Source organism: Corylus avellana, chromosome ca3 (genome assembly GCF_901000735.1).
Source record: "Corylus avellana chromosome ca3, CavTom2PMs-1.0".
Taxonomy (NCBI): domain Eukaryota; kingdom Viridiplantae; phylum Streptophyta; class Magnoliopsida; order Fagales; family Betulaceae; genus Corylus; species Corylus avellana.
In genome coordinates this window covers 5,469,035-5,481,949 of record NC_081543.1, presented here as the reverse complement: position 1 = coordinate 5,481,949, position 12,915 = coordinate 5,469,035, and the positions used below count along the sequence as shown (strand labels likewise).

At 38.1% G+C, this 12,915-nt stretch overlaps 3 protein-coding genes across 3 annotated transcripts; 1 reads left to right on the top strand and 2 right to left on the bottom strand.

Moving 5' to 3' along the window:
* Window positions 1-1,180: 1,180 nt before the first annotated feature.
* LOC132173821 (proline transporter 1-like) lies at window positions 1,181-3,976 on the top strand. The gene is made up of 8 exons (XM_059585437.1): window positions 1,181-1,338; window positions 1,526-1,750; window positions 1,834-1,928; window positions 2,044-2,230; window positions 2,344-2,468; window positions 2,555-2,770; window positions 3,346-3,576; window positions 3,673-3,976. The coding sequence occupies exons 1-8, from the start codon at window positions 1,224-1,226 to the stop codon at window positions 3,820-3,822; spliced, it is 1,344 nt and encodes a 447-aa protein (XP_059441420.1). The 5' UTR covers window positions 1,181-1,223; the 3' UTR covers window positions 3,823-3,976.
* Window positions 3,977-4,857: 881 nt separating this feature from the next.
* On the bottom strand, window positions 4,858-7,495 carry LOC132175976 (putative pentatricopeptide repeat-containing protein At5g37570). The gene is made up of 2 exons (XM_059588074.1): window positions 5,553-7,495; window positions 4,858-5,437 (listed from the first exon to the last, which is right to left on the bottom strand). Exon 1 carries the CDS (start codon window positions 7,367-7,369, stop codon window positions 5,696-5,698), a length of 1,674 nt encoding a protein of 557 aa, XP_059444057.1. The 5' UTR covers window positions 7,370-7,495; the 3' UTR covers window positions 4,858-5,437; window positions 5,553-5,695.
* Window positions 7,496-10,691: 3,196 nt separating this feature from the next.
* On the bottom strand, window positions 10,692-12,549 carry LOC132176297 (aldehyde oxidase GLOX-like). The gene is made up of 2 exons (XM_059588464.1): window positions 11,281-12,549; window positions 10,692-11,196 (listed from the first exon to the last, which is right to left on the bottom strand). The coding sequence occupies exons 1-2, from the start codon at window positions 12,531-12,533 to the stop codon at window positions 10,764-10,766; spliced, it is 1,686 nt and encodes a 561-aa protein (XP_059444447.1). The 5' UTR covers window positions 12,534-12,549; the 3' UTR covers window positions 10,692-10,763.
* Between the last annotated feature and the right edge of the window lie 366 nt (window positions 12,550-12,915).

The window sequence follows — 12,915 nt, the reverse complement described above, 5'->3', positions numbered from 1 at the left end:
ACGTGTAGGAAAAGATCTAGATACTTTTGACTATGTTGATTTCCGTCGTTTATTTCAAATGAAAGTATCTGTCAAGACTTATTCAGCCTAGACTGTCCTGATTCTTAGTTGATTTCATCCGCTCATCTCTTTTTTCTCTTATTTGATAAAAAATTATTAGTTTATATTAAACATTAATGAGTCATATTATTGTGTGCACGGCTTGAATTCAGCCACTTTTATTGAATTCAGCATCAATTGCACATCTTTGACCAATATTAATCTTCTTCCCTTGGAATTTAAGTTTGCAGACAATTTTCACGATCTTTCTGGCTAAGGTCTAAGAGCACTAGTAATAGACTTCAAATTTCATTTTCTTTTTTAAATGTTGAAAAAACTCTATTAAAAATTCATGCAATAGACTTCTTTAGTGTTCCCTAAACCAAGAGAAACCTAAAGGAAAGTTAGGAAACAAAAGTGCTAGCACTTTTACCTCCCTTGCCATTATTTTAATAACAATTAAAAAATGATTTATCTTTCCTCGGTCTTCCCTTACATTTATTTGAAAGAGTATTTAAATGATATAAGAAAAAGATAAGGAATTATGGTGGAGTTTATTTGAATAAGAAAGCAAAAATTAGTTTAATTTTCGAAATTTTAAAGAAAAAATAAAGGAAGCTCCAGCTAGTGTTCTATAACAAGCTAATTTCCCAATAAATGCTAAATCCACCAAACCTTGATTGCCTTTCCTTTTTCGTTCTTCTGCAATTAATATTCCGAGTTTTAAGCGATTAATTTGTATGTTCCATATAACATTAGGAATAATAAATGAGAAAGCTATCAGAAGACATATGATATGAGACAAATATGTATTAAAAAGAACTGTAATGATATGATGATGTTATGAGAAACAAATGCAGGCATCAATGATTGCACTTAATGGCACGCAGATACGCCAAAGATGCTATGCAGTAATGATGACATAATCAGGCGGGATCTTTATTAAATCCAAAAAATATACCTACAGCCATCAAACTGACACCCCAAAAACAATAGGGAGTTCGTCGTATATGGATGAGAGTCAACAGGACGAGGCCCCCCAAAAAAAAAAGGGTGGTGGGGGGATAGGCTACACGACGTGAGATTGCTGTCATTGCAGATAATTTAGAAAGGGCATTTATGCAAGTCTAGTCACGCCATGATATCATTATAAAAGAAGGCAAGATAATTATCGCATAGAAGCAATGGAAACAGGGGGGGAACTGAGAAGTGCGAAAGCATTGAGCATAGAACAAGGTCAAACAAAGGGCAGTGAAAATCACAAGTATGGTCTTACTTCTGCTCATACCACAGACCATGGTAGGTTTTCTCTCTTTCTTCACAAACTGCAGTCTTTCAAATTCCACTGTCTTTGTTTTGTTCATCGTTTTATGCTACTTCTGTTTGAAGATGTCGGGAAAGTCAGAAAGGCATCTGGGTTTTCTTTCTGCTTCATGAGTGAAGGCCTTAAGTGGATGCCTAACTATTAATTGGTATGAATTTATAGATTCATGGCAACAAGTGGGATTGCTGCTAGTGACAAGCTTCAACTGCGGATGGATACTCAGTTTTTCAAATCTCATGTTGGTGCCTTTGGGTTGGACATGGGGTATCATATGCCTGTTTGTTGTGGGGCTCTATTCTGCCTATGCTAACTGGCTCTTGGCGGCATTTCACTTCATTGATGGTCAGAGGTTCATTAGATACAGAGATCTTATGGGCTATCTTTTTGGTGAGTTTTACCACATACCAACAGAAATGCAATGGGACAGACAAATAGAAGTAGATTACTTATTTGTCTCTTTCTGTTCTTAGGCAGAGAAATGTATTACATCACTTGGGTGTCTCAATATTTGACCCTACTTCTTGGAAACATGGGTTTCATTCTCCTCGGTGGTAAAGCACTAAAGGTATATTTAAATAATTTCAGATAGTAAAAAGTAAATGCATATAGGGGTGGATATTTGCCTCTTCTTGTGTACTAAAGAAAGCACCTAATATTCTTGTATGTTTCAATGGAAGCAGGAGATCAATTCAGAATTTAGCGACTCACCCTTGAGGCTCCAATATTTCATCATCGTCACTGGAGCAGCCTACTTCATATTTGCACTTGTTATTCCAACATTGTCAGCGATGAGAAGTTGGCTTGGAGTCTCTACCATCCTCACTTTCACTTACATCACCATCCTTATGTTGGTATTAGTTCATGATGGTACAGATATCCTTGGCTTCCAACCTCTTTCCTCTTCAAAATTATGGAGTCCAGTACCATTTATGCACATGTCTATATACTTCCGCTAAACAGAGAATTAATTATTTTTGAAGGGAAATCTAACAAAAGTAGAGATTATGAGATACCTGGAAGTAAAGTGAGCAAAGTTTTCAATGCCTTTGGTGCAATTTCGGCCATTATTGTTTGCAACACCTCCGGCTTGCTACTAGAAATACAGGTTAATATAACCAAAGACGAATTGTAAAGAGGAAGTTGGTCCAAATATCTATAATTCACTTCAATATTTGTGTGCTCACTATGCAGTCAACTTTGCGAAAGCCAGCGGTCAAGAACATGAGGAAAGCCTTGTATCTACAATATACCGTGGGGCTCATATTCTACTATGGTGTGAGCATTGCAGGGTACTGGGCTTATGGGTCAACGGTATCCGTGTACCTTCCTGAAGAGCTCAGCGGTCCTAAATGGGCCAAGGTCGTCATTAATTCTGGTGTCATTCTACAGTCTATAGTCTCCCAGCATGTAAGATTTTTTCTTTTCTTTTCTTTTTAAGATCAAGCTCAGATTTATCCATTGTCAGCTGAACTATGGGAAAATCAAATGGTCTTGACCTATGAATGTTATATTTGGAGTCTTATCTTTTCTTGAAATATTACTAAGAACATGTTTGGGGTTGCAATGGAGAATAGAGATTTTAAAGTCAAAAAGAGTTTTTTAGAAAAAAGCTTTATTTTTAAGCTTTTTCCAAAAGTGTGTTTTGGCTCTTTTTAGAGTAAAAAAGTCAAAAAAGTACTTTTGAAATTTTTTACCAAACATGTAAGTTTTTTGTTTGGCACAACTTTTTAGATACTAAAAGTATTTCTTTAAGCTCCATAATGCAATCTTAAACATGCTCTAAGATGATTTTAGCTAGAACATAAAAATTCAAATTCTATGTTAAGAAATTAAAGATCGAAGCAATTAATACAACTATATGAAGGACCCTTATGGTTAACTTGATCCTACATATCGCTCTTACGATTATTCTCTAGTTACTGCTACGACTTACAATGATTTTTCGCCTGAACTCTTGCCCCTTGTTTTGATGATGAACTCAGATGTTTGTCGCACCAATTCATGAGATGCTTGATACTAGGTTCCTCAGGCTCAATGAAAGCATCAATTCAAAAGAAAACATCAAACGTAGATTCCTCCTGCGAGCACTCCTCTTCACATTCAATACATTTGTGACAGCAGCTTTTCCTTTCATGGGGGACTTTGTAAACTTGTTAGGATCATTTACGCTCATACCCATAACCTTTATCTTCCCAAGCATGATTTTCATCAAGGTAATACATCTATTTTGTGCTGCTTTACAAGAAAGATTAAAGAAGATAAAGTAATTAAACTCGAATTAAATCGTGTTTGCTTTATCACTTTGACAGGTGAAGGGAAAGACAGCAAGACTGGAAAAGAAGGTGTGGCACTTGTCCAACATTTTTCTCTTTTCCCTCCTTACAGTAGCAACCACGTCCTCCGCGGTTCGAATAATTATTGAAAATATTCGCGAGTATAATTTCTTTGCAAATACATAAATACATGCAAGTTAAGTACCATACATGTTTAGTCGTCATGGTATGCGACTATGACAACTGACTGCAGCTGGGTCCCTTATTTGCAGAAAACATTTGCAAGGAATGATAATTTCAAAGTGGCAAATATAGTGGAAATGTGTAAACTAATTTTTTCCTTTTTGATTAGAAAATGACCTCCTATGCACACATCCCTGATACAAGACCAAAAGGATGTTGATGAGTTTACATTTGCCACTAAGATGCAATATTTTAGGACCTGGTAGTAGGTTCATTCTGGAGATGACCTATCACTAGGCAGGACTTCAAAATGCCTGAAATAATAGACAATAAGAAAATCACATTATTTTCTGAACTAATGTTAAAGCCATATCCAAATCTAAGCATCATCTCTGAGGGATCTAATTGAAGCTTTGCCCTGGTTGAAAGTAGAAACAAGTATCTGACCACAAATGTTTAGTCCTCAGATCAGAAGCATTTGTAAGCCCTAATCACTAGAGCCACAAATGGATCCTGTCTTGCCCCCCATTGGATCATGTTTTGCAGGAAAAACAGTGGGTAATGTCCCTTTCTGCTTCTCATTCAAGTCTTCTCCCCACCAATCCATGGTAGGTAAATCTTTAGAACATCCCAGACGGGCATCATTATCCTTTTGCAGAAAAACATAATTTTCTGATATCCAAGCACTTAGGACACGAAGGTTTTAGTGAAAGATCTCCATATGCTCCTTACAGTTTTGCTTAAAATTATTTAAATTGGACCTTATGTAAGTCTATAAACTTGAAAAAAAGGAACCCTATTAGTTTCACAAATTTCATCTTTGAGTAACTATGAGTCTATGACTAAGGCCTTCCATGTTGTCTGAAAAGCAAGGTAATGGTTTGTATTATGAGGCATTATATGTCACATTCCAAGAACACATTGTGCTTCAGTGCCCCCGAGACACATGGCATTACAAAGTTGCCACTGATATCATTATTATCAGAGTCCATATCCACAACATGGATTTAGATACATGGCTTTACATATTAACACCAACTTAATACAATATAACAATTATTTTAAGAACTATTACTTTTACAAAAAACAACCTCCCAGCAGGTAAAACAGAGCATAACCAAATGTCAAAATAACACAGCCATAGTTGTAATTTAAGAAACCCAAAACATTAACTTTCTCAAAACATTAATTCAAAAAATCTCGGATTATGTGAATTTAGACTGTGAAGTGCATTGCACTGGCGTAAATGTTGAGTCCATCGTTAGATGCAATACTAGGTCAATCTCGGGTATATATATAAGTGATTAAGAGAAACCTTAATGGTGACTAGCTATTTTGAGGTATTACATAAAAGTGGCTAATGCATTTCCAGGTTGTGATGATACATTTGAGTTACTAATGAAACTGGTTGCTTAAGAAAATGAACTAGTAACATCCCTAGAAGGCATAGGTAAGCACTTACATAAATTCCTGTACTTGAGCCATGTATCTATATCGAACACAGAGAACCAAACAGGGAAAGCTGGATCTTTGATTGGTACCTCCATATTGGCAATATGTAAGCCTCTCTCTCCATGACAACAGTGGCAATGGTTCGCCATGGTATCTTTCCTGCTTCCTATAATTGAGTTCCAAAATAACACCTTTAGGGGCCAGTGAAAGAAAAACATACGTGCGAAAAGAGTCCAATTAGTCACTTAATGGAAGTTTGGGTACCATTGGACAGAACTCACCCCACAATGGCAAGGACTTTCTGGTCGTGCATTATGTGTAACTTGCAGCATGCTGTGAGGAATTGACTGACTGCCTTCAAGTCCTGCTGGTTAACATGGAGCAGAAGAGTTTTTCTGTAAGTCCTTAAGTTCTTCATTTGATTTCATTTTTTGTTGCAATCAGACTCAACCCAACTGCACCCAGGAAGTTTAATTACACGTCTCTCCTCCATTGCTTCCCGAACCAATTTGGCCTCATCCCACCGTTCCCTTGAGGCATAGATACTGATAAGAAGCATGTAATTCCCAGTATTTTCAGGTTCTAACTTGAAGAGTTGCTCAGAAACAATTTCTGCAATCTCAACATTTCCATAAGTTCTACATGCTGCAAGCAGAGCACCCAATGCTCCAGGCTGTGGTCCCATAGGCATGCTTTTAACTAATTTGTGAGCCTCATCAAGTTTCCCGGCACGGCCCAGCATATCAACCATGCAAGCAAAGAGATTAGCATCAGGCTCAATTTTGTAATCTTTTATCATGCTTTCCCAATATCTCATTCCATCTTCAACAAGTCCCGCATGGCTACAGGCAGTCAATACTCCAACAAAGGTGATATGATCAGGCTCAACATTTTCTGCCATCATTCTCTGAAAGATCTCAAGAGCTTCAACCCCATGACCATGAGAAGCAAGACCTGTGATTAGCGCGCTATAAGAGAAGATATCCCGCCGAGGGATCTCCTCAAATATGCAGCATGCCCGTTCCAGGTTGCCACACTTTGCATGCATATCAACCAGAGCAGTAAGTACTGGTTCATTCTGCTCAATGCTTTCTTGATCCACATAAGATGCAATCCAATTTGCTATATCCGGTCGGCCTAATTGTGCCGATGCAGATATTGCAGCAGTCATGGTGAAAGCATCTGGTTTTACACTTGCTTTTTCCATTATCTGGAAGAGTGCCAGTGCTTCACTTGGTCTCCCATTTTGTGCATACCCAGAAATCATGGCTGTCCAACAAACTAAACTCCGTTCCGGCATTTCATCAAAGAGAGCTTTAGCCAAATCTATTAATCCATTTTTAGTATACCCCACCAACATTGTAGTCCAAGAAACAGCATTTCTCTCAGGCATCCTATTAAAAATAGCACGTGCTGACCCCAGATCTCCACTATTTACATAACCCACAATCATTGCATTCCAAGATATCATATTCTTTACGGGCATCTTGTCAAACAAATCCTGAGCATTCACCATATCGTCCCCACCTCTCGCATGAGCTCCTAGAAGAGCATTATAAGACACAACATCATCTCTCACACCCATCTCATCAAACACCCGACGTGCCCTTTCCAGCGCACCACATTTACCATACATATCAATCAAAGCATTCGAAACCGGACTACACGCACCAAAACCCGCTTTCACAACGCGTCCGTGGACCTCAATTCCAAGACAAAGATCGGTTAGAGCAGCACACGAGTTGAGTAAAAATGGGTACGTGAAATTATCAGGTCTAATCCCAAAGCGAACCATTTGGGCGTACAGATTTATTGATTCAACACGAAGCGACGAAGTCTTGGAGAAAGCTCTGATGGCGTGGTTGAAGAGCGAAAGGTTTGGGTGAGAGAAAGAGGAGAAGACGAGACGGGTGTAGCGAGGGGAGGAGAGAGAGGCGTAGAGAGAGACAAGAGTGGAAGCCAAGGAAGCGTTTCCGTGGAGATTGAAGCGGACGATGTGGGCGTGGATTTGCTTGAGCTGAGAGAGGGACGAGCAAGTTTTGAGCAGAGAAGCAGCGATGTCTGCTTTGTTGTATGGGTGCTTTTTGAAGGCTAACATTTTGTTGCATTCACAATGATCGCAATTTTGAAAGTTCGTTGGTTTGACTGTCGTACTGTGTCTTACCCGGGTTTTGTGAGGAATTTAAGGACGTGTTTGGATCTTGAAAATAACTTTTATGCTTTATATTTGAGTACATGTAAAATAAATCTTTGGTACCCCTCCAATTTTTAGAAATTAAATTCGATTGCTTACATTTCCTGCCCATTTTGTCTTTCCGTGCTCTCCGTCCAATAAAGCGATGCACGTTAAGAGAGGAGGAGGGCAGCCACCTCGTAGGCCACCGACTACCTTTGGAGGGCGGCTCGCACAATGGCCTGCTAACCACGAACATCAATGGGCCAAGCAAATCAACATGCATGCGGGTCACTCGCTCATTAGATAACAATAAAGATGTATTGCTAAGGATTATTGTTCTATTACCTCGTCCCAATTATTAAATTATTCTTGGCAAGGAATCATATGATAACCCAATGAGAGTATATGAAATACAACAAAAATAAACTAATAATTAATCTCCACTTCGAGCGGGAGTAACCACGGTACAAATCTCCGCTTAGATTTTGAAGGATCAATATGGCCACCTTCGATCATCTCCTGCCAACCAACCTTTTCTTTATCTTCCTGAATCCTCTGATCACTTCTCCTGATTCTTCATCAAGCAATCCACCTTCATTTCCCAGTCTACAATACGAAAACTTGGATGAACCCATCTCAAGCAGAAACAGAGCATGCCCAGAACTGAAGATCGTTTGTTAAGGAAAAAGTGGTGGGTTTGCTTTTCTTTTTCTGATCTTTATTCTGCTGAAAAAAATAAAAATAAAAAAATAAAAAATAAAGCGGAGAAAATAGTTGAGTGCAATTTATGAAAGCCATTGCAGAGCTTGAATTGTCTTTCTGATCTTTATTCTGCATTTTTAAAAATTAAGTTTTCAAGTCGCATCTTTTAAAATTATTATTTTAAATCGCGTTTTTTAAAATCGCAAACCCAAAGAAACCCTAAATCACCTAGTAATTAACTAGTCAAATTGAAAATTCTCTAAAATTCACTTTTTTTTTTCTTCTAATATCTCTAAAATTCACTTAATAACTCAGCAATATAGTAAACAACATTTATGACTATGTTTATAAAAGATTCACTCTATCTGTTCAATCTCCTGGTTTAGCTTTGAAGCAACTCTTTTTTTCTTAATATGGGACTAAAGTATTATAGGAAAAGTGTTAGTCACATCTATGCTATCACCGAAAATGACTAGTCAATTAGAAGTTTTCCTACAATTATTTATAAAGTCCAATTTTACCTAGTAACTAAATAATGTGGGACTTAACACTTATAATTATCTTTATAAAAGACACTCTATGTGAGCAACTCCTCATCTTTTAATAATTACCCGGGTGTTACAAAAAGTGTATTATAAAAATCTTTGTTGTTTAATTATTATTATTATTTTTAATTGAAAATCTTTTGTATTTCACTCAAAATAAGATTTAGAGCATAACAGCTCTAACATCTCAGAGCATAACGCTCTTACATAACATAGCCCAAAGCTATGTTAATACAACGTCATAGATACAATCAGTAAAATCTCATAATAAAAAACTATTTATGACAGTAGTCTCCACTAACTTATGCACAACTTCTCTTATGGAACAAATCTGCTACAGCTTCCAAAAGCAGCAGAAAATAGTAATTAAGGATTGAAAAGAGAACTCAAGAAGAGAGAAAATAACAAATAGGGAAGAGAAAGACCATAATTACTCTAAATAAACAAACAAAGAAATAACTCTGAAATACTTAAATTTAATTGATACTTCAAAATTGAATTTACAATAATACAGGCATGCCTTTATATAAGCTAAGGTTTGAGTATTTCTCAAGCCAAATACTTGGAGAAAAATAAAATATAAAAATACAAAAATATTCCTAAACTTGGGGACAAAGTAAAATACTTGTAGACAAATAAATAATCTTCAACTATTATGCTTGAATCTTTTCATTCTTGTGCATATCTTTATTCACACAGTATTTTTAAATATTAAGGCTAATCCTTGCTCTTTTTTTCTTAATCTTTTTGGTTAAGATATTCTAATGTCATTAATTCAGTATCTGACAACTCAGCTACTGATTCAGTATTTTCTCTTGCATCATAGATGTACTAACTTTAAATCCTAACAATGAAATTGATGATATTAACTGCAAATAAAATGAAGAGAATTCTTGTCCTATTCGAATTACAATAATCACTCTTCCTTAATATACCACTCTATTGGAATATTAAAGCATAGAATAAAGCTGGATACCACAGAGTGAAATAATAAATTGACACCTAAGTCAAAGGGTGATATTTAATATTTTCCCAAAATTCTAAACATTTTTAAGGATAATTGTTGTAGTAGTGACCATTTGCTCCTCTAAAACATTTTAATAACGTCAGCATAATAGAGAGTAATGTTTCTCTTCACATTGTTTACATGGCGAATTTTGAGTAGTTTCTCTTTGCTACTTAAAACACGCTATGTCAACTGGCATGAAATGGGTGTGAAGAGTAATATTACTCTAATAGAGACAATATAATTAGTTTTTTTGGACAACTCCAAGATAGTAAAGTGGACATTTGTTTTGAGTGAACTTTTATGCAAATTATAGCTAGTAAAATTTAAAGGGGAAATCCTAAATAATTAAGCTTAATAGGGAAATTTTTATTTTTGATCAAATAATAATCATTTTATCGGCACTAAATTACCGGTTGTCTCAACCCTCATGTGCCAATTTTAAGAACAACTTGTTGCATGCGTGGGTATATTCACTTTAATCCACTGATTGTATGGCATTGGTATTAAAAGTATTGTTGTTGTCTATGAAAGAGTTAGTCGAAACCGTCACATCAATATTATGAGATATTTATGGGATAAAATGTAGTTTCTAGCATTACTCATCTAAATATGCTATTTGCAACGAGTTCAATAGTAAGAAAAATCTGACTTATTAATTTGGTATTGGAATTGGCTACCCAGGGCAAGTAGACCATGTGGTCTCTCGCCCTCTGTAAAATTCGAACAATCTAATAATTTAATTTTAACCAATTGAATTTAGTTGATCCAACACCTTGCCTCCAGCGAGGCCTAGGCTTTTCATTCTCAAATGATGAGGCTGCTGCAATGTTGTTTGGCTAATGATGAACAATGACAGGGCTTTTGAAACTTGTTTTGTAGGCTTTGCACATGCTAAATTAATCATCTTTATTATCAAATAGAATTAGATAAAAATCCAAATATAATGGCTACAAATTATGAGTGGCACTTTACTAGCTAGCTAGTTCACTCATGGGAATTTACGCCACATAATAATTAATTAAAGTGGTGCTTAATTTCTCTTACTAATCATGAAATTTCCTCAAGCATTTATGAACTTCACCCACTGAGATATGCTAGGAATTCCTCCATTCACTACGGTGAGCATGTAATAACCAGAGGGTGCAACATTAGGAGATGGAGGGGCCTCCACAACTGCATTTACCCGTCCATCTTCAGCCCTAACCATGCTCCTGTACCTCAGCTTTAGCAACCTTTGGTTCATAGAGATTGAATGTGTTGTGAATGGTGGCGCATAAGCATTGAACTCCACGTCATTGCTCGGCCTCCTCCCTAACCAAAACTCAACGCTGAAGTCTCCGCCATGTCTAACACCGATCTGCCCATGATGGCCAATACCATAGCTTATCGTCACGTTATCCGGCCTATGAGTATGGTATTGCCTCTCCATGTAGTGCGGCACAAATGCTTGTAACCTAAGTTCTGTCGGGTAGGGCACGTTTCTGAACGTGTACCTGTTAGAATATAAATTAAATGATTAAATTTTTTTATTTTTTTATTAGCTTATGCTTTTAAGATAAGTGGTGATTTAATAATACCTATTGTGAGGGTTACCGCCAGCAACTAAGACCCTCCCGTCGGGTAAAAGAACGGCTGACGAATGATACATTCGGGCTATTCTAGTGGACCTCAGGACTGAAAACCTTCTCCCAAGCGTAGCGTTTGGTTTGTAGAGGTATGGTTCGAGGGAAGCGTTTCTTGCGTTGTCCCATCCGGCGGAGCCACTTCTTGCACCATTGATGATCAGGACATGGCCGGTCGGGAGGATGAGCATGTCGTTTAGGAGACGGGGACCAGGCATGTATTCCATGTTCCATTTGTGCCTGTTCCCTGAGATCACCATTCTTCCACAGGAGCTCAACGCCTTCAAGTATCTTCTTTCATTAGCGGCTCTAAAAGCTCCTCTAGTTGAGCCTCCGCACACCATGACTTCCACCCTCTGGAACTTGTTTCTGTGGTCTAGCGGAAGAATCACCGATGAGCCGGAGCTCGGATAGTTCCTTGAACCATTCCCGGGAATCCGAGGGAAGGTCTTGATAACCTTATTCTGCCTGAAATTGAAAAGGATCGAATCCCGGTTGGCGAAAATGAATAGGTTGCCATCGGAAGATAGGTGAAGGAAGGGATAGAGGTTGTTTCCTCCTGCATCCCTGTCATATGTTCGGTGCAAGAATGGAAGATTAAAAGAGCCTTCACTAGGAGACCTTTTCGGAACAAATTCATAAGTAAATACCCGTCTTCCACCGACGACTATCGCTCGATCATGCCCGGGGAGTAATTGATTGGAAGCATACCAGCGATCATCTGCCAACGATCTCTTTGATTGCCTCCAATCGCATACGTGGTCGGCACATGGACGGAAGTATCGAATGCGTCGAGAGCCGCGGCCATAGCCACCGGTTTGTTGCAGTGTTCCATTGCTCAAGAAAGAGCCCGAGGAGCACCATGTATCAGTAGAAAGCCTCAAAGGCCTAATTCTGTTCCTGGAAACATCATACTCAATGGAGTGAGCATAGCATGAAGAGTCGTCCAAATCAGCTCTAGAGTTGCCGGTGCATCTTCCTCCGCTTGAACGTCCCCGGAGCCGGTACCCGGACCGGCCTGATTGCGTTTGATCAAACAATATGACAGTGTTGTGGTGGGTGAGTGCCATGTGCATCGCCACTACGCCGGTGTTGCTCAGAAGAAGCTGCCATTGCCCTTTGCTCCCGCCTCCGGCGGCTGCTCTAGGAACAGGTACAGCACCACTGATTCCAACGGAAAGGATTAACAGAAATATTGTAATGATCATAGAATAGCGTCGTTTGTCAGCCATGTTATACAGATTGTTGATTGTGTTATATATGGAGTAGTGAAGTTGTTTATATATATATGTGGTTGTTTTTTGGTTCAAGCCGATCAACTAGGCATTCATCCCCCTGCACTCAAGAAATGGGAGCTTTAGGTGAAGAAATCACGCATTTGGAGAGAAAGAAGCCCCGCTGAAATTCTGTCTCTCTTCATCCTAAAGTATTTTACAATTTTTACGCAAAACAATCTTGCCGTGACAGAAGTTGGGGAGGGCGCCTTTGGTGGAATTCAACTTCTTCGGCACTCATGCACCATGCATGCATGCTAGAAACCAATATGATATTCCTAAGAATTCTCTGGATTTATATGCGAATCTTTGAATG

Excerpts from the sequence above, each read along its gene's own strand:
- LOC132176297 (XM_059588464.1), bottom strand. The coding sequence starts at position 12,533 with ATGATCATTACAATATTTCTGTTAATCCTTTCCGTTGGAATCAGTGGT. Across the intron at positions 11,197-11,280 it reads GGCGGTAACCCTCACAATAG|GTACACGTTCAGAAACGTGC; the intron begins GTATTATTAAAT and ends ATATTCTAACAG.
- LOC132175976 (XM_059588074.1), bottom strand. The coding sequence starts at position 7,369 with ATGTTAGCCTTCAAAAAGCACCCATACAACAAAGCAGACATCGCTGCT.
- LOC132173821 (XM_059585437.1), top strand. The coding sequence starts at position 1,224 with ATGGAAACAGGGGGGGAACTGAGAAGTGCGAAAGCATTGAGCATAGAA. Across the intron at positions 2,231-2,343 it reads GTTGGTATTAGTTCATGATG|GGAAATCTAACAAAAGTAGA; the intron begins GTACAGATATCC and ends TTATTTTTGAAG. Across the intron at positions 3,577-3,672 it reads CAAGCATGATTTTCATCAAG|GTGAAGGGAAAGACAGCAAG; the intron begins GTAATACATCTA and ends TCACTTTGACAG.